The sequence below is a fragment of the Poecilia latipinna genome, unplaced genomic scaffold (genome assembly GCF_001443285.1).
Source record: "Poecilia latipinna isolate Pla-1442-1.1 unplaced genomic scaffold, P_latipinna-1.0 Scaffold401, whole genome shotgun sequence".
Taxonomy (NCBI): Eukaryota; Metazoa; Chordata; class Actinopteri; order Cyprinodontiformes; family Poeciliidae; genus Poecilia; species Poecilia latipinna.
Genome location: NW_015113017.1, coordinates 62,837 through 88,435, shown reverse-complemented (window position 1 = coordinate 88,435; position 25,599 = coordinate 62,837). Strand labels below are relative to the sequence as shown.

Below are 25,599 nucleotides of genomic sequence, written 5' to 3'. Positions count from 1 at the left end.
CCTCTTTTTTGGGGAAATTTTTAAAACAGCGTAGCTTCCCCCCCCTTTTAAGTTCCCGCAGGAAAAAAAAAAAAAAAAAAAAAAAAAAACACACAGATGGAGAAGACAATTATTTAAGAAAAAGGATCTGCCTTTACAATAATAATAATAATAAAAAAAATAGCTATTTGGCTAAAACTGCAACATTGATATCACAGAGAACCTTTTTGTAATGCTTCTTTAGAAATTAGTGGGTACTTACCTGCTAATTTAAGCTCAACCCCGCTGTGGTCGATCAGTGTCCCATTAACTCGGTTGCTAAAAGGTTCAAAGGCAGTGATGCTAAGCATGGCTGGCTGCTTCTTTCCCAGGTACTCATAGGAACCCCTCCAGAGGGAGTTTTTAGCAAACACACCACCAGGGACTGAATGAAACATGTCAGTAAACAACAAGAGTTAGCTGACATTTTTGGAGTCTTAAATGGAGAGAAACTGAGCATATTATAAGCCTATATATATTTAAATATTATCTTAATGAATTAAACAACTGACTACCTTTAATTGTCTCACCTGGCAGTTTAGATGGAGGCTCCTGTACAGTGCCCACTGGGATTCTACCACTTGGCCGATTATCAGCTAAAAGCATAAACGCACACACAAAAGACAAAACTTTAAATGAGCCAAATCTCATGGTGTGCCTTGTAATTTAGAGTAAGTGAAACTGAAAACGGTTTTGACAGCGATCCAAGGTTTCCTTAGTAAATTTGCTCTTAGCCAAGTGCCTTCTGGTGCTCAATGTATACGTACTTTTTATGCTGTTCCAAGAAAACTTGACTTATTAGATCAAAGGTCAGAAAAACCCCAAACCAGCCGATGAAAATGTGATGGTATGGCCATCTGAGTTGCATGCTATATCACGTGATGGACACCAGGAAATGTACTCTGTGCAAACCATTCATCAGACTTGTTCATCCATGCCCTTATGGACAAGGATGAGCAAGAGCACTGATGGACCATCTTGTAGGAACATGTAGAGGCCATTTCCAAACTGCTCCCACAAGGTGAGCAGCCGGAGTTAGTCCAAAATGTCTTGGTATGCTGACACATTAGGATTACCTTCATTGGAGTTTAAGGGTCTATCCCAAATTTCAAAAGTGACCCTGTGTAATAATCCGTCTGGAGCAAACTTTTCAATGCAGTCAGGCTTCTCCATTGCTTTGTCAGACAGATATAAAATGTTTCTCTCTATTGTTCTAGGGCCTTTTGGCAGAATGCTTTAGACCGGTGCATCCAACAACTTCAAATCAAAGACTGGGATGTAGCTGCTTGAGGGGAGAAACCCATCCCTGAAGCTCTGTACAAGCTTTCTATGCCTTTTTTGAATTTAACTTTCTTCAGTGTTTAATACTTGTTCCATCTGTCATCCTACTTCATCACACAAGACTGAGGCCACCAGAGAATCAAGAATATGTCATTTTTCTGAACATCATGAGTCTTTACTGTATTTATTGCTTTTACTGTAACTCGTCATAATGTGTTACTGTTTAAATATACAGATAATGTACAAATAGTTGATGTAAATACTGTTTTTCAGCTGCATCTTTCACTAATCACTGCCTCATCCCTTGGTGATTATTGTTTGTTCGTTGCTTTTGATATTAATTTCGTAATTGCATCTGAATTAATGTTCTACAATTATTGTGCATATGTTTGGACTGCTTCCTTGTGCCTTCAAGTAACCCCTAGGTGATAAACAAGGTTTTACTGAATTGAATAAGTTATTGACTAACTTTTTCTTTCTCCCATGACAACAGAAATATTTGTAATATATTTACTGAGAAAAGCCCCGACATAATCAACACTAATTATAGGTTCTGTACAGCCTGAAAATCTGAGCTTATACGAGGACAAACAGGTGGATTTATTTTAGGTTAAAAAGGTTCACGTAAAGTTGATATTTTTATAAACTTTACTTGAAATATAGATCTAAAAGGCAACAATACCCGCATCTCCAGCTGACAAGTAATAACACCTTTGGTGGCCAGAGTGAAGGCTGATTCTGACGGGGCCTGTCTCGTGTCAAAAAGAAACTCGAGTACCCCCCACAGGGTTTTGGCTAAATCAGATAGACAGTTTCACAGCTTCAATGGAGGCACTTTAATAATGCCTTAAAGCTCACAAGGGACCACAAGACCACATCGCTGTAGTAAACATACACCCACACTGATAAACAGAAGGAAAAAGGCTTTTACTCACAACCGCAACCAAAGACGGCTATTCCGATGACATTTTACATCTGTAAACAGCCACTGAGATGCACATAAATATAAATACAAAATAATGCTCCCATGCTTTAACTTTATTAGCTGCCAGGCCTTTTGAGCTGCCTTTCCATCATTGTGCCCACAGGCTATGTTTATGTCCTATATGTACAATGACCAGTTCTCTACCTTGCCTTTACTCTTTATGGTCCAGTCTCAAAAAAAGTCCCCAACCCTGGATATTTCACTAACAACTTCACAAGGAATCCATCTCATGACTATCTACCTCCGTTATATCATTCTTCTTCAACCATTAGTATTTTGCTACCCTAGATAATTGTGTGTTGATTACTCTCTTTCTTTTCTCTCTCCTTTCATATGCATTTAGCTTGATGCTTTGGAGAGTCCTGATAGCAGTCTATTAGCCTGCTAGAACTTGTTAGGGAAGTCGTGCCATTTGTAAGACGTACATCTACTCAACCAGATCAATAGGAAGCATTGGCCTATTCAGGTTTTGCACCTTTGCTAATCTTTCAAAGCTTGTAGATTCGTTTATCAGTGTAAGGGTGTTGGGCTTCAAGCAATCTATAATAGCATGATGGATGGATCGTCCTACTCTGACATGTGTCTCAGAATACAAATTGAGCAACAGCGCTATTCATTCACATTAGACTCCCCAGTTTTGTCATTATGGAAAGTCTGAACTCTTGACACAGCATAAGCATAACTGGATATATATATAAAAAAAAAAAAAACTCGGGGAATCTTCCAAGTATACAGAAACTAAAAACAAGCCATCAGTCAAATACGTATTACAAATGCAGATATTTGGGCATTTTATTCATTTTAGCAGGATTGTTTCTATATCGTCCGGCGTCACAATCAATTTTGTGCAAGTTCACCTGTCATAAAAAAAACTAGTTATAAATCCAGCTCACACAGCTTAAAGCTATCAATTCATGTTTATGGGTCACTACTTATAAATGTTTAAATTCACAATTCTAACATGAACTCATTAAAGCGTGCCGGTTCCTTATTATTATTTTTTTTAATGAGATAGTCTCAAAAAGAGCTGTTAAAGGATTTTCTGCATCAATAAATAAAATCTTTCAATCACTGCACCACATTTGCAATATAGTCTGTCAGATTTGTTGGCATGAGTTTGCTCCTCTCAATTCTTTAAGGCCGACTGTGGAAAAAAAATATATATTGCCTTTACTTCAGAAGCTATACCGATTTAAGAGGTTCCAAGTTTATAGAAAATATTAACACTTGTCAGTGTGCTCATTTCAAACATATTAGTACACAGAGCCACAACCCTGCATTAGTCAGAACCCATTAGGCCACATGGACATCAGAGGCAGAAGGATGCTGTGAAATGCTGGTTCAGAGTGGCACCACTTTAATTAGGATACTGTGAAACATTAGCTTTGATGAGGAATGCGCTTTCTGAGTAACTTTTTGAAAAATGCAGAGATTTTGATCCGCCTATTTGGTGCGGAGGAATGCATGGCAGCGAATAGTTGGGATAAAAGTTGACTATTTACAGAGGGCTAACAGTATACTAAATATATTGTTCAGTATAGTTCAATCAAGAAAAGCAAAAAATAAAATAAAATAAAATAAAATAAATCACTTTGGTCATCAGTAAACCTTTTTTTTATTATTATTTTTGAAACTCATTAGATTGGTCAGTTCTACACTTTCAATTTTTCAAAAGTGTCAGAACATTATATAGAGATTTGTTTTGATTTTTTTTCCCCAATGAATGAAGTAGTGTAAACAGACAAACGATGGATTATACAACTTAAAAATGGATCATGTTGATGTTTAGAATTTTTTGATAAAGACTGTCCAATTTTTAGAAAAAAAAAACAACAAAAAACATTTAAATCACTTCAATGATTTTGATACTTTGTCAGCAAAGTTTACCAGCTTTACCTTAATGCAGAATCCACAGCTGTAGGGAAAAAAGCTTAAATAAAAGTTTAAAAAAACGTGGCAAGCATGCGTAATTTTGTCCAGGGAGTGAACCCTACCAACTAAGATCTAATAGGCATTTTAAGGTTCACTGACAATATGTGCCGGTAGGAACTATAATACTCCCAGTCAGATGGTGGCACCAAACACAGCCAATAAAAGACAAGAACAGTTCAGATCACAAGCAGGAGGAAAACAATGACAGTTGCTTTTAAAACAAAATACAGGGAGCAGACATCTGCCGTTTTCCTCCACAGCTACAAACGCCTCTTCTTCTCTCAGTAAACAGCTTATACACCAGCACTTTATTGCCACCTTGGAGTAAAGAGTGAAAACTGCACCCATGTTTTCAATTATTTAATCAAGTACATCTCCATACTGTTTTACAGACGTAACACAACCATGTCCGTACCTGCACACAGTGGTGGTTTCCCTGACCAGCTACCGTCGGACCTGCAGGTTCTGTGTTCTGAACCCCCAGCCAAGTAGAAGCCAGGCTGACATGTATAGATCAGTGTGTAGCCAAGGGATGGCAGTTCAATGGCTCGAACATCAGACTGAGCAGGTAGCTCTGGCTGGCTGCAGTGGTGGGCTGGAGAGGGAGAGAGGGGAATCCAATTTCAAAGGGAACAAAAAAGAAAGCACTAAAAATAGCATAAATGCAACATGTAGGCAGAAGGTTGTGAGAAATGCTTGAATGGAGGGCATATTAATTCACGGTTAAATATTGCTAGATGTGTTTTGCGTTTCGTTTTCAGAGCAAGTGGTTGCGTGCTTACAGATGCACTCGGGTTGAAATCCACTCCAGGTCAGGTTGGGCAGACATGTGCGCGAAATAGAGCCCTGCAGTAGGTAGCCCTTTCTGCAGTTAAAGAACACAGTGCTGCCAATCTGTAGCAGAAAGCATAGGAAAAAAGGATTATATGAAATTGGTGTGCAGTTAGAACAAGTGGGAAAATTTGCATTTTTCATTTTATTTTGTGATTTCACAGTAAAGAAGAATGAATGCAAAAGCACACAATGGACTTTTTAGAACATTTCTATGGACAAATCTGAAAACTCACTATGTCAATTATTAAAACCCACTAAAGGCTGGTTGCGTCACTAGGCTGTCTGGTAAAGAGTTTTGTTGATGACCATTTTACATCTTGGCAGATGAACATTGGCATCCCTTTACCAGTTTCCGTCATGTTTCTAAATGATCAGAAAGCCCCTTCTGCAAAAATATTCCGGGCTCCTGATGGCGTCTACGGTAGGCCTGGAGGGACAATGTGTTTTCTTATACCATCAATACTGCATTAATCATTCTTCACCCTCTTCACCCTTGCAGTCCAAGCTGACAAAAACAGCTTGCATTACAAAACAAAGGGGAAGCATAGACTGTAGTACAAAGGAAGGGGGGAAAAAATGACCTTTTAAAATTTAATTGGATTTTTTTTTGTTCAAAATATAAACTCAATTTCCTGTGTGACAACATTTTCACACCTGATAGCCTTGGCTGTTGTTCTGATTTCCAAAGAGTGGAATGCCAGGGTCACCACAGGTTGTGTGACTCGGATCTGAAAAAAACAAAAAAAAAACAAAACAAAAAAAAAACTATAGTGAGCTCACCCATTTGACATCCATCCATTCATCCATCCATCCATCATGCACGCTTATGGATGCAAGGTCATGAGAGGCTCGAGTTCAACCCCAGTAGTCGGTACTGTTTTTTCTTCTGTTTTTCAATTTATTCTTACGTGATGATATAAAATTTAAAGGGTATATCTTAAACAGTAAACCCCACAAATTAATTTTGATATTTAAACTCTCAGGCCTGTTAAGCAGAAAGGATTTCTATTGTTTTTATTTATTTTATTTTTTTGTGCAGTTGAGAAAAAATCTGAATATTTTACTATTTGATACATTATTTTTGGAAGCAAAACATTACCTCAAGATAAGCTAAGGTAAAAAGACATAATGCAATTTGACTTGATGGAGTTATAATCTAGAAGCTTTGCAGGAAGTTATTTTTTTTTCCTGCTGAGTTTTCAAAATATGCCACATTAAAACTGTCGCGCAACAAATTTAATGGTGGTTGTAAAATTTAGGTAACTTATGTTATAATATCCAAACTGTTGGGATAAGCACTACTGCATGATTAAAGGAGGGAAAGTTCTTTGAATTTCATCTTCAACTTGATTGTTACCATTAGGCAGTGCTTCTTAAGTGTTTTTTATATGCAGCAAGCATTATTTGTCCCTGTTAAAAGGTGCTTAGACGTGTTTTATGGCATCATAACTGCAGACGTCTTTTATGGTACAGCTCTAATAACACCATGTTGTTGAGTCGTATTTTAGAACCATTTTTCAACCACTCCATATATGTGCAGGTAAAAGCAATGGCATTCAATTCCATCCAATATTTGCTTGGGCCGGCGGTTTACAGAATTTTTTTATTTTTTTTTTTAAGCTGATCGATTTTGAGTGGGAGAATAGAAATAAAATTCCTCCCTGAAGTTTCAAGTAGAGAGCTGTAAAAAGAACTTGTCTCCTTTCAGGAGATAATGCATAGCTGCTATATTTTAGGGTTTTTGAGTGTTCCTGACTTGTTTAATTCATCTATGCCACTGTATCTCACTCCAGTTTAGAAAAAGAGTTTGAATAGGCCACACCGCTTGTTCTGGTGTGTGCAAAACAAGTACGAAAGATGTAAAATAATAATAATAAAAAGAGTTATTGCTACAAAAATACATAGTACCCAAGATCTTTAACTACTAGTTGATTTGGGTAAAATATTCAACCTGGGATGGAGATTTCAAAAATACTTTTGAGGGACTAAGAAGCAGATTTTTATATGTAGATATAAATACAGCCACATAAAAAAATTGAAGGTGCTGTTATAACTGTTGGATAACTGTGTTGTTGTATAACTGTGTTATAACACAGTTATAACTACAACAAAATGATATTTACAACACTCGCCTTCTTTTATGACGTGCATCATTTGGACCCACAACTGTGTTAGTTTACCTATGCAGGAGGGCTGTGTGCCGCTCCAAGTGCCATCGTACTGGCAGTACCTCCTGGCCGAGCCAACCAAGATGAGGGGAGGATTGCAAGAGAACGAGACAGATGAAAGATAGGTGAAACCGCGGTCCTCCCTTCTGCCTTGATCTGGCATTCCTGGGTCTCCACAGAATACAGCTGTAACAAAGCAATGGGGGGAGATGGAGAGAGAGAGAGAGAGAGAGAGAGACATAACATTAGGTGACCTGCAACACATGTTGGGTTTTAATTAGATTCTCAAGAGGGTAAGACACATCCTGCAGGATATGAACATGCATAGATGGGAGTGACAATCTCAGAAGCTAATCATAATATGTAAAGTATTTCAGTGGGGTGCCACTTACGGAAACACTGTGGTTTCTCGCCGCTCCAGTTGCCGTTGCCCTGGCATGTTAACACAGTGGGCAGGGACAGCTGATAGCCTTGGTTGCAGGAGTAACTTATGCTCGAGCCCCAGGTTAGGTCTGAACCCACAACCTGTCCGTTTGGGATGAGCGGTGGTGGACCACAAACAATTGCTGCAAGGAGGAAAAGAGTTTTTAAAAATGTATATATTTTTCGAATGTAGTCCATCTTGTTGGGTAAAGCAGCGAAAAAAAGGAAAATCTAAACAGAATGGAAACAAGAAAGAAACCACCCATTTTGTTCATATTATAGAACACTAATCTACCTTTACAGAGCGGCTTGGTGCCATTCCAGGTCCGATCCTTGGTGCAGATGAGAGAAGAGGCTCTGTCAGCATCCATGGTGTATCCAGGAGAACACTGGAAAGCGACGGTTCGGTTGTAGGTGAAATCATTCCCAAATCTAACTCCATTGGCTGGCACTCCGGGATCACCACAGTTGATTACTGTGGCGACAAAACAATAGAAAACGAACAGGTAAAAACTTAAAGCAAAATATAACATCTTTTTCTGCATCTTCCAATCTCACTGCATCTACGACACATTATGCCGATCACATATTTTATTGCTTCGTTTACAGCAGGTGTTCTTTTTTTTATTGTTCACTCGTCAAATAGGAAACTTGCAAAAACAAGGAAGGGCTGAAGGAAGGACAAACTGTAGGGAGGGAAAAGATTTGTAGAAAGAAAAAGTAGATGGAAGGATGGAAGGAAAGCAGGAGAGTTTGATGTATGCATTTCTTTTAAATAAATAAAAAAATCGGGAAAAAACATCTGGTTGGAGGAGTTTATTTTCAGAGTTTCTGTTATCTACAGAGGATGATTCTGAGACACAAATATGTCTGTGCTTATCTTATCAGGACATTACTTATGTGAAATACTGATATTAATAATTATGCAATAATGGAGTTGCAAAGTTAAATAATTACTTAATAAAATTTAATACCAAACAATTTCTGCGTGTCTTAATCAACAGTTAGCACTTTATTTTAGGAAATCCCTGTTCTTCAGGTATTATTCATACTATACATCAAAAGCAGCACGATGTACTAAATCTTGTAAACATGTAACTTTACATTTGCTCCATGGAGCTGCTGCAAACCCCCCCACAGTTTTTCTTGACTGTGTTACATCACACTGCAGGAAAAACTGAGTCAAAAAGTAACACCGGTGAGGATTCCACTGTGTTAGTGAAATGTAGTGCAACTCAGCTTTATTGGTAAATGTCTACACAGGAAAAAAAAACAACAACAAAAAAACACAGGGGACTTGACATCTAGCAGACAGATGCCTTGGGACAACAGCGAATTGTTAATGTGTACATCCCACATGTTCAAGAACAACCAGTAAGTAGGACAAGGAAACTAAGCGTCTTTGAAGTGTTGCGCTTTCCCTTGAACCAGAAAGCACTTATTGTCTATCAGGCTGTTAGGATGCTTTTAGAACAAGCACAAAGCCTTTCTAAGGTTGTCTACGCAGTAACAATAAAGTGCAAAAGACTGCACAGACATGCTTTGTCCTGGCTTAACAATACGCTCCAAGTATGGTGGCAAGTCCACCAGCTGCAAAATTAAGTCGCATTACGTCGGCATCGTCAAAACAGAGGAGAGCGCAGACCCCTCACCACTTCACGGTTGCCTTACTTTCAATAATGCTTTCGGATCCACAGAGATCATTTAAACGCAGAAAAATATTTTGTCACACAGTTGTAACAAGTAACTGCACAATCATGAAACTCTGAGCTTTGAAATCCATTGTGGTTCTGCTTAAGGTTTAATCCTCTCCACTGAGAAGATTGGCTGACCTCTATTTACTAGGGGCTCTTGGCTCTGTACAGCAGTTCTGTGCCTTTTCAGAGATGTATTGATAATGAACTGTCACGTCACGCCTTTCGAAGGGATCATGATGCGTTTCCTGCCAGAGAACCACATATTCTTAAAACTGTCACCTATGCCAGAAATTTCCATAACCATCATCTTCTTTTCTATTTGTTTTTTTTATGCACTGAAACAAATGCTCCCTTTTTCTATAACTGTAATGTCTTTTATACAGACTGAATTGCAGATTCAGTGGGTTATTCATTTCTTTTTACATATAGGCTACAAGTCTGGAAAATATGTCTCAGATTGGTATTCAGCAACCTTTAGGCTCACACCCTATGATCAAATAAAGTGTAACCAATTACCTTTAGAAGTCATATAATCAGAAATCAAAGTTAATTGTGTATAATTCAATATCACTATAAATACTGGTGTTCTAAGAATACCTCAAAGGTTCCCTAGACAACTTTAGGGAATAATAGCCGTAATAAATATCAAGGAACACACCAGAAAAGTCAGAGGAAATGTTAAAAAAAACAACAAAAAAAAACATGAGTGGCTAAATTCACAATTTCTCAAGCTTTGCACGTCTCAGAAAATTGCCCAATCAGTCTTTTGAAAAATGGAAAAAAGGCATGGCACAACTGCAAACCTACCAAGACGAGAAGAACATAAATATGTGAATCAGTCAGGGAAACTTGTCATAGTTGACTGGAAGAAAGAGAGGGGGTAAACACAAGGGAGCCCTGAAAGAACACCTGTTGGATGCTGCTCCATGTAGGAGAGTGGTCCAATCATAGAACACGCTGAAATCTAAATGCAGCAATTCTTCAATGTTGCTGTTCACTGGAATTTTTAATCCAGTCTTATGTTTGAGCTATTTGACAAAGAAATCTCCAAAATGTGTAAAGCTGATAGAGACACATCTCAAAGTCTTGAAACCATGATGACAGTGCACAAGATAGTTCTGCAAAATATTGACATGGTGCTCAATACATAATGATTCCAACACTTTTCAGATTTTCTTTAAAAATAAAAAGCAAGACATTTTTTCTTTAACTTCTATTACTTCTTATTATGTGTCGGCCTTGCACAAAATATCCATTAAGATACTCTAAGGTTTGTGGTTGTGACTTCACAACAAGGTTGTAGAATAGTTTTACAACCCACTGTTGATTAAGATTATTAACATAAATATTCTAACATAAAGGATTTGGGGATTTTCAATGCATTGAAACAAAAGAGATGCCTGTGCGTTCATACTTTCACATATTTAATGAAACGTGTCTCTTAAAAAGTTGCCTATAATATAAAATAATACAAATCTACAAACGACTTTCTTGGTTGGGTGGGTCGATTATCTCGGCATGTTTTTCAGCGCCCTACCATCTAAAGACAACTCAAAACACTACTCTTAATAAGAGGGATTTTTCTGTGGTTGAAATGCTGATGACAGAAATGTTAATGATAGAAACAGTTTTTGTGAGAGAGGCTTTTCCAACAGATCAACTCTGGTGCTAGTTTAGATACGCTGCTAACTTGACAAGTTAGCATTTGAACAGAGACCTGCAGAGATCTGTTCTCTGTTCTGTTCAAATGCAATATTCATGCATTTGAACAGAGACCTAAGTAGCAAAGTTATTATGCAAAACAGGGCATAATTCTTTCAATCTGTATGGATAAGCACAAAGACGAAGTCACTGTGATTGTGCATCTTTGGGCTGTTAATTACCTGAGCACTCTGGCATGTTGCCCGTCCAGGTCCCATTCACAGTGCAGTGTCGGGTAAGCAGTCCAGTAGAGTAGTACCCTTCCCTGCAGCTGTAAGTGATGGATCTGGAAAAAGTCAGTCCGTCGTGAACAAGGATCTGGGCATTTCGTGGAGTTCCTGGGTTTCCACAGGAAATTACTGTTGAGAAAAATAGAAGAGCAGAAGACAAGAACAACCAAGATGAAAGAACAAATTCTGAAGGCAAATGCTAAAGGTACTGATGCTAACATATTAAAAAAAAACTGACTTTTTTCTTATCAAGATAAAGCCCTAAAGCCATTCACATAATTGTGACAAAAGTTGACTTGTCATAGTTGATTTGTTAAAATGTCTCAATGCCATTTATTCTCAGTTGGCTCCAAATTTAGTCTGAAAACCTTCCTGATCAGTTTTTTTTCCTCGTTTGTTTTCAATCTGTCCACTCCTGACACAATCACATTTTTGTGCATCCTCCTTTGTAAGTAACTCTCCTTTGATGGACACACTCTTTTACACAGAAAATCCCTTGGTGTCTGTCCAGCCGCAAGCGATAGTTGTGTTCATTACAGTCTCCAGTTTGCCCCAGGCCATCAGAACCCCGGGGGCATCGCCCTCCCATAATGACCAGATGTAGCCTGGCCCTTGAAGTCCCTGCCAACTGAGAACAGGTGGGCAACCTAGGCTATTGAGCATAACACACAGAGAGAAGCAAGGGGCAGTTGTGCTCCAGGATGGGGGTAGAGGTGCGGGGTGAAGGAGAACAGAGAGTTGTCGAGAGCTTCACCAGACACGGTCTATAAAACAGCAGATGATTGTGGGAAGGCCCCATATCAGACAAATATTTTTCTTGTGTCTTCATAAAAAATAATGCAAAGCTCCGCAATAAACTTTTTGATATCGCAAGGCATTAACTGCTGTGTAGTTCATTAATTTGTAAAGAAAAACTTGCTTTCAGTTTGTTTATCCACTGAATTTCCTTTAAATTGTTCACACATATGCACAGAAATAACCAATTTAATTTTAGATGTTCCCTTACACTAAACCTGACATCACTTGGACATGTTGCAAAAATTTTACACTGGTTATTAAAGGAAAAGTTTATATTATAGCAATCACTTTTGAGTGAGACAAATGTGCATGTAAAATTATTCCTAAACAAAACAAATGCCTTTTTACACATCCTCACATAATTTGCCAGCATTTTTAAAATAACATTAAACTGCTGGTTTACCCCAAAATGCCCTTGTTCCTCTGATAGTAAATCCTAAGCCAGAATATTTAATGCTTCTGTAAGATTGTGGGTCTTCAAATGTGTTTTCCTGTGGATGTTTCCAGAATATCACCTCGATCAAAGCTCGTCGCCATAGCAAAGCACCGGAAGTTCAAGTAACTGCAAAGTGGAAAAACCTTGACAAATACAATACAAATGTCTTACCATGACACTCCGGTTGTGTTCCCATCCAGGTACCGTTGGAAAAACATGTTCTCTCTGGTGACCCCTTTAGGACGTAACCAGGTTCGCAGCTGAAACGTACAACACTGCTCACGGTAAATTCATCTCCAAGACGAATGCCGTGGACAGGTACGCCTGGATCTCCACACAGACCATTTGATTCCCCTGCAAGGACAAAGCAAAAAAAAAAAAAAAAAATAACATACATATGACATTTGTTAATGAGCTTACATCAGAAATGAATTCTGCTGACTGGTACATAATTGTGCAATAAAGACAATGATAGAACTAGTGTCTGATACCATAAAGATCCAATGAGACGATGATGGCTTTCTACATCCTAAAGAATTTTAACTTTGCTATTTAAGTTTATTTATTCTATAACTCAGGGATGGTTATTATACAAGATTCCAAACTTTACAGTGCATCCAGAAGACATTCACAGCACTTTCATTTTTCGACGCAATTCCCTTGATTAGTTCCACAAGACAATCCTCTCTGAGGTCTGCAGACAATTCCTTTGATTTCATGCTTAGTGTTTCTGCTGGGAGCTGCACTGTCAACTGTGCCACTTTATATATAGACAGATGCATGCCAGAATGTGATTTTTTTTGTCTTCTATTTTTTTACAAAATTCACAAAAATCTCAAAAGTTTGTATAGAATTTCGAGGAAATAGATTAATTTAATAAAATGTGGAGTATTCCTGTAGCATAAAATCTGGATAAAGGTAAGAGGTGTAAATACTTTCTGGATGCACTAGAAAGTAATTGTCTACAAAGTGTTCAATCCATCACCTTAAAAGGTAAAAAAAGATGGCAAATTTGGAAACCTCCTTCATAAAAATTCCATAAGATGCGACGTTCGGCAAAAGGCAGTTTTGCGCAATGTTGCTTGGTGAATTCAAGTACATGCAACACTTTTCAGACTTTATATTTAGAAATTTTTGAAACCCACATACCGATTTTCTTCAGTTTCATAATTATCCACTACTTTGTGTTTAGTAACTCCCTCAAAACTTCAATAAAGTAAATGTTTTACAAGTTTGCAGGCAACATACCAAAAATGTGAAAAAGTTCAAAATGCATGAATACGTTCACATGGGACAGTCGTAAAGATGGCCATGCAAATAAATATGAACATAATACCTGTCCACTGAGAGAACATCAGAGAACATCACACATAATGACATTGAACTCTCAGAGTGCTACTTTACTGTCACACAGCTTGTGTGCCTAAGCGAACGACTTTATAGCTCTTTGATACCGTCTGTGTTTGTTCACTTTTCTGTCCCATCTGTGTGACTGTGCATTTGCACATATGGGGGATGTGTGGGCCGTTTAACGTGCAACACGCTGGAGCCCTGGAGTAATTGTTGTTGGGGTATAGGAGTATGGGGGCCTGTGTTTTTATACAGCTTCATAACCCGGCATTGATGTTCCTCAGTCTAATGAGAGCAAATTAAAACGAGTTTATAGAGGGGACTCAGCTTGCCCTTGAGGCCTGAGAAGCAGACGGGTAATTCCATCTTTGGTCCAACTATTTTGTAAATATCCTACCACCAGATGCCACTCAAAGTCTTCATTTGTTGGTCATGCTCTGTGAGGGCGTCTATATAAACGGAGCCGATATCCCAACTGAATTAATAAAGCGTTAAATCAAGAATTGACAGAGGATGAGGGCTCAGTCGTGACACGGTAATAGTTCTGCTTGTTCCAGACTCTCATTTGAGAAGATTTTGAGTGTTAAGTTTTAGTCCTTCGTAAAATGACATTTGGTTGAACACAGACAGACACAAATTGACATGTGACTGGTTCCCCATACCAGAGCAGTGCGGTGGCGAGCCGCTCCACTGCCCGTCCAGCTGACACATTCTCGTGGTGTTTCCGACGATGCCACGCTGGCCCATGCAGCTGTAGCGGATGACCGAGCCCACTGTTCGACGGTCACCTGAGATCTGCGCGTAGGGAGGCATGCTGGGACGGTCGCAAAGAACCACTGACCAATCAAAGTAGAGAAGGAAGCAAACAAGTGTTAAATAGATTGCTGCTAGAAACACAAATGTTAAACCCTGTTAACTACAGTTAATAAATGGAAAAACCACAAATCCGTGCATCTCTAGTATAAATATACATATTTTTTTTAATTAAACCACATTTTACAAAGTACTTAAAAGAAATCAACTGTTTCCGTTACTCACACAGGCATTTGGGTAAGGAGCGGTCCCAGGTGCCGTCCCCTTGGCAGGAGATGGAGCTGGTTCCCAGGAGATAATAGCCAGGGTTACAGCGGTACGTCACCACGGTCTGGAAGCTGTACCGATGGGGCCCGCTGGATAATACCTGCCTAATGCTGTACTCTACATGGCCGGGCTCTGTGCAGTTTACAACTGCCGGCATTAATGGGGCAGAGGAAACGGAGACAGAGAGAGAAAAATGAAAATTCTTAGGAGCAAGATTTATTTAAAAACCGCATTTAAAAATCTGATTTTACAAAGTTTTCAGGGACAATTATAAAAACATTATCCCTGTTAGATAAACTAATAAATTATATAGACTGAACGCTGTGGCATTCCCTTACAATCGGTAGTCTCTTTGGCTGAGAGACAGCGACGGAGATGGATGGAGACCTCACAGGTAGTTGAGGAAGGAAATGTGAATCAAATTATAAGGATTGCAAGAAGCTAATATTTTAACAGAGTGCTAACCAGTAACAATCACAATCACCAAGTCACGCATACATTTTGTCAGCCATTATCTCAGTAAAGTCAGCAAAGTCAGAGTTGCCATTTAGCCTATACCTACACATATAGAGTGATGCTAACACCCTAATGGCTTCCAAAACACACTCAGAGTTTGCCTGCAGCTATTCCAGCCCAGCTTGCCTTGCCAACCGCACTCCAATAAATGTGTTTTTGCTCCAGCCAAAATGAACCTACTGTATTCTAATGTGTGTAAAAGCTTGCTCATTTTCATGCTCCCAAGCTGTCCAGCTATGCTAAATAACCCCCCAAATATTTTTTATAATGTATTCCTCCCAGAAGAGTGCTGACCTGTGGTGCCATCATTTACAACTTACTGCATAATAACTCTACAAAGTGTCTTTGAAGCCACAGAGCGGTTTCAGAGAGGGGCATTCTAAGCTTGGAAACTTGGCTTTCATTAAACGTGCTTAGTGCGTGGCGTGTTGAAAAGGGTTCCAACGGCTGTCTAAACTGACTGACCTCCTGGTAAATTTCTGTGTGGCCCCAGCGTGTGAGGAAGAAGGAAAGTTATAAAAGGAAAACAAAGGAGGAAGGTGAGAAGGGAAGTAGAAGAGGTAATTTATTTCAGTTCAAATCAAAGGTGGGAAACCCTCGTCAACCTCTCTTCCCTCGGTAGGTGACGCATCCGAAGTGTAGCATTATTTCCTCTCAGCATTCTTGCTCACACCAAACCACAAGTACAAATATATAAAAGCCTATAGATTTTATAGCTTAAAGCTGAACTGTAGAGTTCATTACATCTGTAGTTCTTTGGGATATATCTCTACAAAGGATGTGACGATGCAAACATTTGGGCTGATATTAATAACCTATCAACAAAAGGTTAAAAAAACATTGGCCAATACTGTTTAGTGCCAAGAAACTGGTGCAACCCTTTACTCTATCAGTTTTGCATATTAATTTTGGATTTTTTAAATTTGAACCATTAAATTATGGTTTGGTAATGATGTCTAGGATTAGCTTGGGAAGAGAATGTCTGTAGAGGAGTTTTCAACTCTTGCCAAATATTTTCCACAGGATTTCGGTCTAGACTTTCAATGAGCCGTTGCAACACAGAGATACTTTGATCTACATCATCCCAACGCAATTCTGGGCTTTTTCCTGTAACACCAGCTTTTAAATTTCTTCCAGGATAGCTTTATATTGAGTTTCTTCCTTTTTATCCATCAACTATTATCAACTCCTCTATGCTTTGCAAAGAAAAGCATTGTCATAGCATAATGCTCCCACAAAACACAGTGGTGGCAGTATAAGCAGGTGTGAAAAGGTGAATTGTTAGTTTTTCTTCACAAATATTTGACATTTTGGCCAGACATGTTAATTTTGGTCTCATTTGACCCGAGCACCTTCTTTGAAATATGTGCTGCATCTCCTACATTCTTGTCATTTGGGTAGTCCATGCCTAACAGCCTTCCTGTTGACAGATTCAACCACCTGTGCAGTTGTGCTGCCCTTTCAATTTTTTCGAATGATGAACCGAGTACCGTTCTGTGAAATGCTTTAAAAAAATGGGATATTGTTTAGTAATCTACTACCGTTTTAAACTTCTCCACAACTTTATTGCTGACATGTCTGCTTTGTTCCTCGGCCTTCACGACGGCATTTGTTTACTAACGTTTTCTGCTTCCCATTTGTTTTTCTCCCACTCAAAGCTGAGAGACTAAGAGTGAGATGGATGAAGCGGATGCCAGCACAGTTTTGCTGCTCAGGAAGAAAAAGCGAGGGCCACACTTTACCAAATGTGTCACTATGGCTGTAATTAATGTAATAAATCTGACTGACAAAAAGACTTGTAAGCTGCTTATGTCTTCACATCAAAAGTGAGGATAATAGACATCAAAAATGCCGTTCCCATCCATCCACACACACACATGTAGAGGAACACACAGTTTTCACATAAAATGTGCCTGAGAATAAGCATCTGGGCTGAAACAAGGCTGATGCTAATATGATGTCACTGCTAAAGTGAAGAGATTCTAAGACGCATGTCTGGAAGGAAATGTATGCAGCAGGAAAATGAACTCTTCTTATAAAAAAGAAAGAAAGAAAAAATAGGAAAAAATAATGACGGATGCCTGCAAGACTTGTAACCTTCCCATCACTCCAGCAAAGTATTGAAAAGACACTAAATCCCTTTTTGTCTCATTTAAAACAAACTCAGGAAGTCAATCAGACAAGTTTTCCGTCACCGCTTGTCACATTTAGGGCCCGACTTTGCAAGCAGCCCCTGTCGGTTTCTGTCACAAAGCCTTCAGATAGAAAACGACTTATCCACAGACACAGGAGCAGAGATACATTACTTGTTGCAAAAACGCTGCCAAATTAAGAGTCTTTGCCCGACTCATGCGAAGCAGAGCTGAATAATTGTAATTCTGAGCAAAAACCCAAATGCAGGTCTCCACAGACTGCTGTCTTTTATGCAACCTCAAGGATCTGGTGATTGTCTTTGGATTTGTCTCTGCATGGCTATTAACTAACACTGTTTCCCTGACACGCATGTTTGCCTTAGGGGATGAAGAGGTAGTGAGGCTGAGAGAGGAAAAAAAAAAAGTCAACTGGAAATATTATGTGGAACCTCCACGGACCATTTGACTGAGGCCTATGTAATTAAATAAACTGGACTCTTCTTTAATTTTTCATTTGAGCTTCCCCTAAACGTTAAGTCCGTTAAATTCCTTCTCCCCCGGGTGCTTCTTTGCTTCATTTCCACACACTCTATGATTAAGGTCACCTATGGTCAAAGAAGATATGGCTTCACACATTTTGTTAGGTAATTTAGCACTCACCCACACAAATGTGTGAAAATATAAAAAGAAAATGTTAAGTCCACGAGCAACTCTGTGGAATTTAGACATTTTTCTTAATCTGATTCCTCCTTCAGATGAAGGGCCAACATTATACCAACGCTCAGCTAAGGTGTGTAAGAAGCCGTTTCTTTAATGTTATGTTGCAATCCAAAGGTATTCATATGATTTGCATTTTTTTTGTACATTTTTTAAAACAACAACCGCATACTAAAGTGTGGTTATATTTGTACTTTTGTGTCAAAAACAGAAACACAAAATAAAATGGAATTTGCTAAGAGGAGGAACATTTTCGATACTTTTAGATGTTGCATTTGTCGTTAGCCCCTGGGAAATAAACTTGGTTCAACAGTCTTTCATTACTGTTGGAGCTGCACATTTTTAGGGGTATGTGTTCACTGGCTTTGTGCATTTGTAAGAGATTTTTGTTGACACAACAGCTCAAACTCAGTCAGATTGAATGAAGAGCCTCTGAAGTGCAGCTTTCAAGTTTTGTAACAGATTAAAGGGTTGCTTTGTATTTACGTCCATCCATTTTCTCATTGATTTGTGTGTGGTGTGTTTTTTTTTTTTTTGTACTGTTCTTGTGCGATACATGTGTTTGTGCATCAAGGACTGCAGATGGAAATTAGCTGTGAGAGCTAACATGTGGTACCAGGCATATTTTCCTTTGAGATTAATGCTCCTGCACATGGTCCTATTCAACAAATAAACAAACAAGCTTCTCTGTCCTTGCTGGAAAAACATCCTAACAAAATAATGCTACCACTGCCATGTCTCATCGTGGTGTTTCTGCATTGGGGGTGACATGATCCATGAGGTGTTCAAAGCATGGGATACTGTTGCATAATCTAACCCTATTTGAAGCTTCTCCGGAACTTTATCCCTGCTGTGTTCCTTGTTTCTTTATGATGTTGTTTCACTAATATTCTTTTAACAAGAGTAGCTGCAATTACACACATTTGGAATATCAGTCTTCTGGTCTATATTCAGTAGATATGCGACTTCTGGCAATTCCTTGGAATGAGAGTAGGGGGATGAAAACAAATACACCCTCCATTTTTTCACATTACTGACAAAATCTGGCAATGTTCAAGCAATATGAGTATTTTTTAAAGATGCTGTACATTGAAAAACCTCTTCTCCATGAATGCATATTTTCAAAGGAATGGAAAAAAACCAATGTTTTCTAACATATTGAACTGTTTATCAGAAGCAAAATAAGAACATCGTCAACTTTTTGTAAATATTTCATATCCATACAATTCTGCTGAAATCAGTAAATAAACGCACAGACGATCTTCTTGTCACTTACTTTTACACCGTGGTAGGGCATTGTTCCACTGTCCATTGGCCTGGCATGTAGATTTAACAGCCCCGTGCAGAACATATCCAGTATTGCAGACAAAACGCACAACGTCATTTAAGTTGAACTGGGTTCCTTGGGTTGTGCCAAATGTAGGATTTCCAGGGTGGCCGCATGTGATGGCTGAGAGAGTCAAATGATAGGAGTCATTGATATACAACCCAAGTCAAATTTTTGAAAGACACAAACTGCTTTAAACTTTGAACAACATAGTACATGCAGATATAAAATGATTATCTAAAGAAGAAATTGCTTAACAAACATCCACAGCAACAAAAGTCTCAATTCAACACCGCCCAGCGGTGTATGAGCAAATACAAACAGCTGTTTAGAGAGGCAACTTACGAACGCAAACGGGGGTGTTTCCTGACCAGCGGTGATCCTGCTCGCATATTCGCACTGACACACCAATAAGACGAAACCCTGGGTTACATTGGTACACGACGCTTCCTCGAAAGTTGAAGTTCTCCCCAATTATTTGCCCATTGACTATTGGGTCTGGAGTGCCACAATGGCCAGCTAAAAACAAAACGATAAAAAAGAAGACGGTTAAACGTGGTAGACTCTGACTTTTTTTTTTTTTTTTTTACTGTTGTCATTTTTTGGACTGAAGAGCTCACCTAGACATTGAACTTGTGTTCCGCTCCAAAGCCCATTGGACATGCACTCTCGGACCCGAGAGCCCACTAGGGTATATCCTGTGTTGCAGGAGAAAATGGCTGTGGCTCCATATACAGTCAAAGTTCCTATTTTATGACCATTTGGAGGAGTGCCAAGATCTCCACAGGAAATAACTGAAATAAAAGAATAAAATAAAACCCAATTAGGACAATAAGATTCAAAATCATTTTTTTGCATGTTAGAGGACTTGGATATGAAAGTAAATGAATTTGGTTGCATTTATGTTGCTTACATTTGAGTGGAAATCTTTAGTAATACACAGACGCAGAAAGGCAACAGCTCTAACTTACTGTCACAGACCGGGCGAGGATCAGGGTAATTCCAGGTGCCATTTGCTTGGCAGCGAATGATCCTTTGACCCCTGTAGTAATATCCCGGGTCACATACGAGCATCATTATGGCATCATATTGGTTTTGAGTGCCGTAGATTAGTCTCCATCTTCCGTGCTCCACAGCAGAGTGGCTGATGTCGGCGCAGGTGACCGCTATGAAGTAAGAGAATTTTTTTACATATTTAACAGTCACTAGTTTGTCTTCTGAAGACTGAACTGTGTTGGGCGTCTATTTGGAGTGGAATGATGCATCCAGCTCACAGCGAAAGACTAAGAATCCCCACTTTCTTCTCAAGAATAAGAGTAAAAACTTAATCACAAACTGTATTAATAAGGTAATATGAAGATAATATAAGTCAGTTCAGGTTTGACAAGTTTATAAATTGCAATTTTTAATTGTTTAATACTGTGCTAGTCCTACTGTCTCTTTGGTGTGTCTTCACAAAACAGTAAAGGTTTCATGAATATCAAATGAAGTTTTAAAGAGACAATCAAATTTAGGGAATAAAAATAAATTCCATTTTGTTTAGTGCCTGTGTCAAAATGTGGTACCAATACCAGTGATAGCACTTGGCCTGTTCTTTGTGGTACTCAGAAGAAATTTTGGTATGAACTGTTAACAAGGTAAAATGCTAATGTCATTAGCTCTCACATGGTCCAATAAGCAGAACCATCCAAAAATAGTTATCTGCTCAAGAGCAATGATTTAAAAAGATGAGATTTTACAAACAAATGGAGGATAATTTTTCAAAAACTCCCAGTTATAAACTCATGTGGAGAAGAAAAAATAGTTGCTTGTTGTTACTTACACCTTATTCAATCAATTTATCTCTGAAATCCAACATTAGGATTTTGCTAACATAACACGCCCCCCCCCCCAGCTTAACTGTGTTCTAGTTAGAAACTGCAAATTCTATTGGGTTTTCTAATTGCTGTGTACAGCGACAAAATCACATAATTGGCTTTAGCAAATCAAGTTAAGTTGTTTCTTTCCATTTTATATATTTAAAACAAAAATACTAAATACACACACAATAACAGAGGTGGTACAATCCTAGGTATATGAAGGATTTAATGAGCTGCGTACCGTCAAAGCACATTTTATTGCAGTGACAGTGATATAAAGCTATAAAAATACATTGTAGCTTCGCAGCAATCACATTGAATTTTCTTTATGGAAAACTCACAAATAAAGTCTGGATCCTGTCAAACTATTGCCTGAGATATACGTTAGTGCTATTCATACTTGTTACAGAAACTCCATTTATTTTTCTTTCTATTTATTCACAGGGGAATGTTAGATTTCTCTATATCTTTGTTTTTACGTCACTGTGATGATGGATGTTTAGTTGGCTTAGCATGAGAAAAGGAGTTTCTATGTCAGTGAAATGCTTACCATTATCCTAAGTGTTGGCCTTGAAGACACTTGGACTGTTTTCTCAAAATGTCTATGCTAAGCACATGTTTGACGGATTTAAGTTAAAAAAATGCACAACATAGTGGGGGAACTAATTATTACCTCCCTTCCATTTGAGCTCATGAAAAACTAATTCACAGTAAGATTCTAACCGGGTTGTGGTAAATTAAAAAGGAAACCATAATGGCGTCACAATACACATGTGGTTCCTGTGCTTCTGAAGATTTCAAATTTAACCAGACAGCAGAAGAAAAACTCACGAACGCATCTTGGAGGGGCCTCGATGGGGCTCCACCGCCCAGATTCTTGACAGACCACTGAGGTGGTGAGAGGACCAGCAAGCCGAAACCCTGGATTACATTGGTAAGTGACCCTGGCCCCAAGAGAGAAGTCTTGGCCAACAATGCTGCCGTTGACGGGGGCAACAGGCATTCCACAGGACATGACTACAAAATAAAACATTGATAGGTAGTTGAGTAAGATTTAATGCAATATAAAAAAAAACAGTAAGAGGAAATAAAACACAGGCAAAATAACTTGTCATCCTTGTATGCAAAGTGCTGAGTTCTCAAAAACACTCACAGAAGGCACGAATGAGCCGCAAACATTAGCATGGAACTCAGTTCACACAACAGCAAACAATCAAAGTCGGCAGAGGATAAATGTAATTTTTATGGATGAGTACACCTGTTATGGAACTGTGTGCGCACTCAACGTTTGCTCTAATTGCGTGTGCCAGTCTGAAAACAAATAGTGGAAATCCATTTTTAGATTTCATGCTTTAATATTTGATTTAAAAGCAAACATCATTAAATTTAACAACAAATGTTATTATCTGACAAATAGTAATTATTGTTTTGAGATATTTTTCTCCAAAAGTTGAAATCCTCACTATGACCTACTCAATTAATAAAAAAGACCCCTCAAATGATAATTTCTAAAAAAAAATACGTATGTGAGGTATGACAAGAGGACTAAAATCCAGTAATTGAAATGTCACTAAGTTTCCACTGAATCTTTAAAAAGGGACAAAAAAGTGGTGAAGTAAACTTCCTGGAGGTATGCCTTAGGCTGAGGAGCTGCTAGTGATGCCGTGCTGTCAACCGCAATCACCCTTTGATCCGAAGCAAAAGGATTCTGTAAGACTTTTTCCCCTCAATCAGTTTAAACCTGAGAGATGCAGCTCACAAAGTGGATTTGCAGTGATATTCTGTTCGGCATGCCAGACTTAAGGTCATCAGTTATAAGACGTTTTATAACGCACCGATCACATCTTGACATTATGTGCATTAAAATGATAAAATATCCTACTCTGATGAATCTCTGCAAAGCGATTTGACTGACATGATAAGAAAAAGAAAGAAAAAAAAAGAAGAAAAAATTCAGTCTCTGATCTATCTCTAGTTCCTGACAGAGCGTGATAGAGGTCTTTACCTTGACAAAGAGGTACTGGGGCATTCCACTGATGGATCCCCTGCGCTGTCCGGGTGCATGTGGCGCTGGTCTGACCAATAAGTCGAAAGCCATGGTCGCAGTTGAAGCGTAAAGTACTACCCAGCTTGGACCCGGTCAGGCTGTGCACTGTGCCATTTACTGGGTTATTTGGAGGGCTGCAGTAGGGCGCTATGGAGAAAGAAGTAAATACTCATTATATAATCACAAAAGCATGACATGTTAAAAAAACAACAACAAAAAAACAATGATGCAAGGTGATGTAAGAAGTTGTTGAGAGGATGAATAATGGATACCCGTTTAACGACAGAGCCAAAGATCTCTATTGCGTCTTGGTCTTGTGCTGAGGGAAAGGTTACAGCAAACACTGCTGCCTCGAGATGAGGAAAATTGATTATTGAAAACTAATGTACTGCAAAGCAAAATGAGTGTTTGTCAGCAGCTGTGGATGAGCATCATAAAAGTGATGGATACATAATGATGGGAACAAAGTATCTGACTTTGGTTAAACTGGTAACGGCAATAATCATTTGTCATTGCAAATGGTGCCACAACGGATCGAGAAGATTCACGAGCCCAAGTGGAGTTTAGCAGATTTCCCCAATAATGCGGGAGCACGACGCGTCAGCTGCAGAAAGACGGTAACAGAACACAGACTCTACAAACACTGTGTAATGAGAAGAGAAGACTGTGTTCAGTATGGGTGGAAAATTATTATGAGAACATCAAATTTCAATAAAAATGCAAATTTGCCATTTTTACAGCTCTCATATTGCAGCAACAATTTAAAATATTGTGTTTTTTTAACATCAAGGATATAACCATGCAAAATCCCCAATAGTATAAAAATACTAAGCCAATATAGATGGTTAGTTATGGACATAAAACATTTTTTAACAGTATATTATGTCTTTCAAAGAGGCAAAGATTTTAATAGTCTTTTAAGGGGACAGAGAGTCTGTCAAACATATTGAAGAATCTCATACTTGGGTTTATTGTAAAAATATTTTTTTCTGAAAAGATCAACAGCACATGGACAGAGTGCTTTGGTAGCAATTTAACAAATGACTAAAATGCTTACTGTCCATGCTGTGAACAAAAGGCAAATTCTCAATGCCTCCAAAGACCCCCATATGGATAAAAGCCATCAACGTTTTCATTTTTAATTAGTACACAACCAAAAGCATCCGCAAGACCACTAGAGGGTGAAGAAGTTTGTTCTTTATCATTAGTTGGTAAACGAGTTTGCCAACTTCCACTAAAACTTAGACTGAAACAATTTGGTCAGATTGATTGAACCTTTTGACAACAAAACATAAGAGGAACATGTGAAAAAGCACTGTACGCTAACTGCTAGAGCTAAGAAAGGGAGGGGATTTAGAGTACTGTAGCTATCTTCTAAAAATGTACTGGAAACTTTAGAGTACATGGAATACTGAATAAACTAAATGCGTTGCCGTTGGGTCTTTCAATAAGATTATTATCAAAACATAGACAATGAACACAGTGATGGTTCTCCATATTTAAAACTTACATAACCATGGGTAAAAATTTAATTCTCCCCAAACATGGCCAAAAATGGTTGTAAAAAAAAAAAAAAAAAGCATTAGCAGCATAGGTACCAATAAGAGTGCCTCTCTCAACATTTGCATGCCTTTTTCTAACATCTCCACCTGGGGTACCAATAAATGCCAGCAGGTTCTCAATCATTAGCCCATCTGCTGCTTTTTTTTATTTTTATTTCCCTTTCCTTTCTCTAGCATGAGACAGAACAACAGTTTCCTTTTCTGCAATCAGCCCTGCAACTTTGAATAACTTTGACTGCAGAGGGTGGTGACTAAATTGAAATAGATAAACAACAGGAGAAAGAAAGATTGAGCGGACAAGGTCAGGCTGACTCAAAGTTGATTGAAGTGATGGAGAAAATGAATGCACCTAAACAGAGAGATAGAAACAGTGATAGTTGAAATTGATAGAAAATAACTGTAGAAAACCGAGCGCGTGAATTGCAACAAGACACTGCTGCAAGTTGTTAATGGAAGACTTGCCCTTGGAGAGGAAACGCGGTTTGATGAGTAGCATAGCTGAATTT

At 38.5% G+C, this 25,599-nt stretch overlaps 1 protein-coding gene across 1 annotated transcript in view; it reads right to left on the bottom strand.

The window, feature by feature from the left end:
• Positions 1–25,599, bottom strand: part of LOC106950454 (CUB and sushi domain-containing protein 1-like) — a gene marked incomplete at its 5' end in the record, with an annotated part of 102,709 nt that overhangs the window by 14,278 nt on the left and 62,832 nt on the right. Inside the window, 18 exons of the mRNA XM_015037328.1 lie at positions 242–403; positions 549–614; positions 4,632–4,811; positions 4,999–5,110; positions 5,705–5,778; positions 7,231–7,404; positions 7,611–7,784; positions 7,937–8,116; positions 11,222–11,398; positions 12,675–12,857; positions 14,516–14,689; positions 14,892–15,080; positions 19,575–19,748; positions 19,971–20,144; positions 20,246–20,419; positions 20,597–20,791; positions 22,316–22,501; positions 23,490–23,678. Coding sequence (XP_014892814.1) covers positions 242–403; positions 549–614; positions 4,632–4,811; positions 4,999–5,110; positions 5,705–5,778; positions 7,231–7,404; positions 7,611–7,784; positions 7,937–8,116; positions 11,222–11,398; positions 12,675–12,857; positions 14,516–14,689; positions 14,892–15,080; positions 19,575–19,748; positions 19,971–20,144; positions 20,246–20,419; positions 20,597–20,791; positions 22,316–22,501; positions 23,490–23,678 — 2,937 coding nt within the window. The remainder of the gene's footprint in view (positions 1–241; positions 404–548; positions 615–4,631; positions 4,812–4,998; positions 5,111–5,704; positions 5,779–7,230; positions 7,405–7,610; positions 7,785–7,936; positions 8,117–11,221; positions 11,399–12,674; positions 12,858–14,515; positions 14,690–14,891; positions 15,081–19,574; positions 19,749–19,970; positions 20,145–20,245; positions 20,420–20,596; positions 20,792–22,315; positions 22,502–23,489; positions 23,679–25,599) is intronic.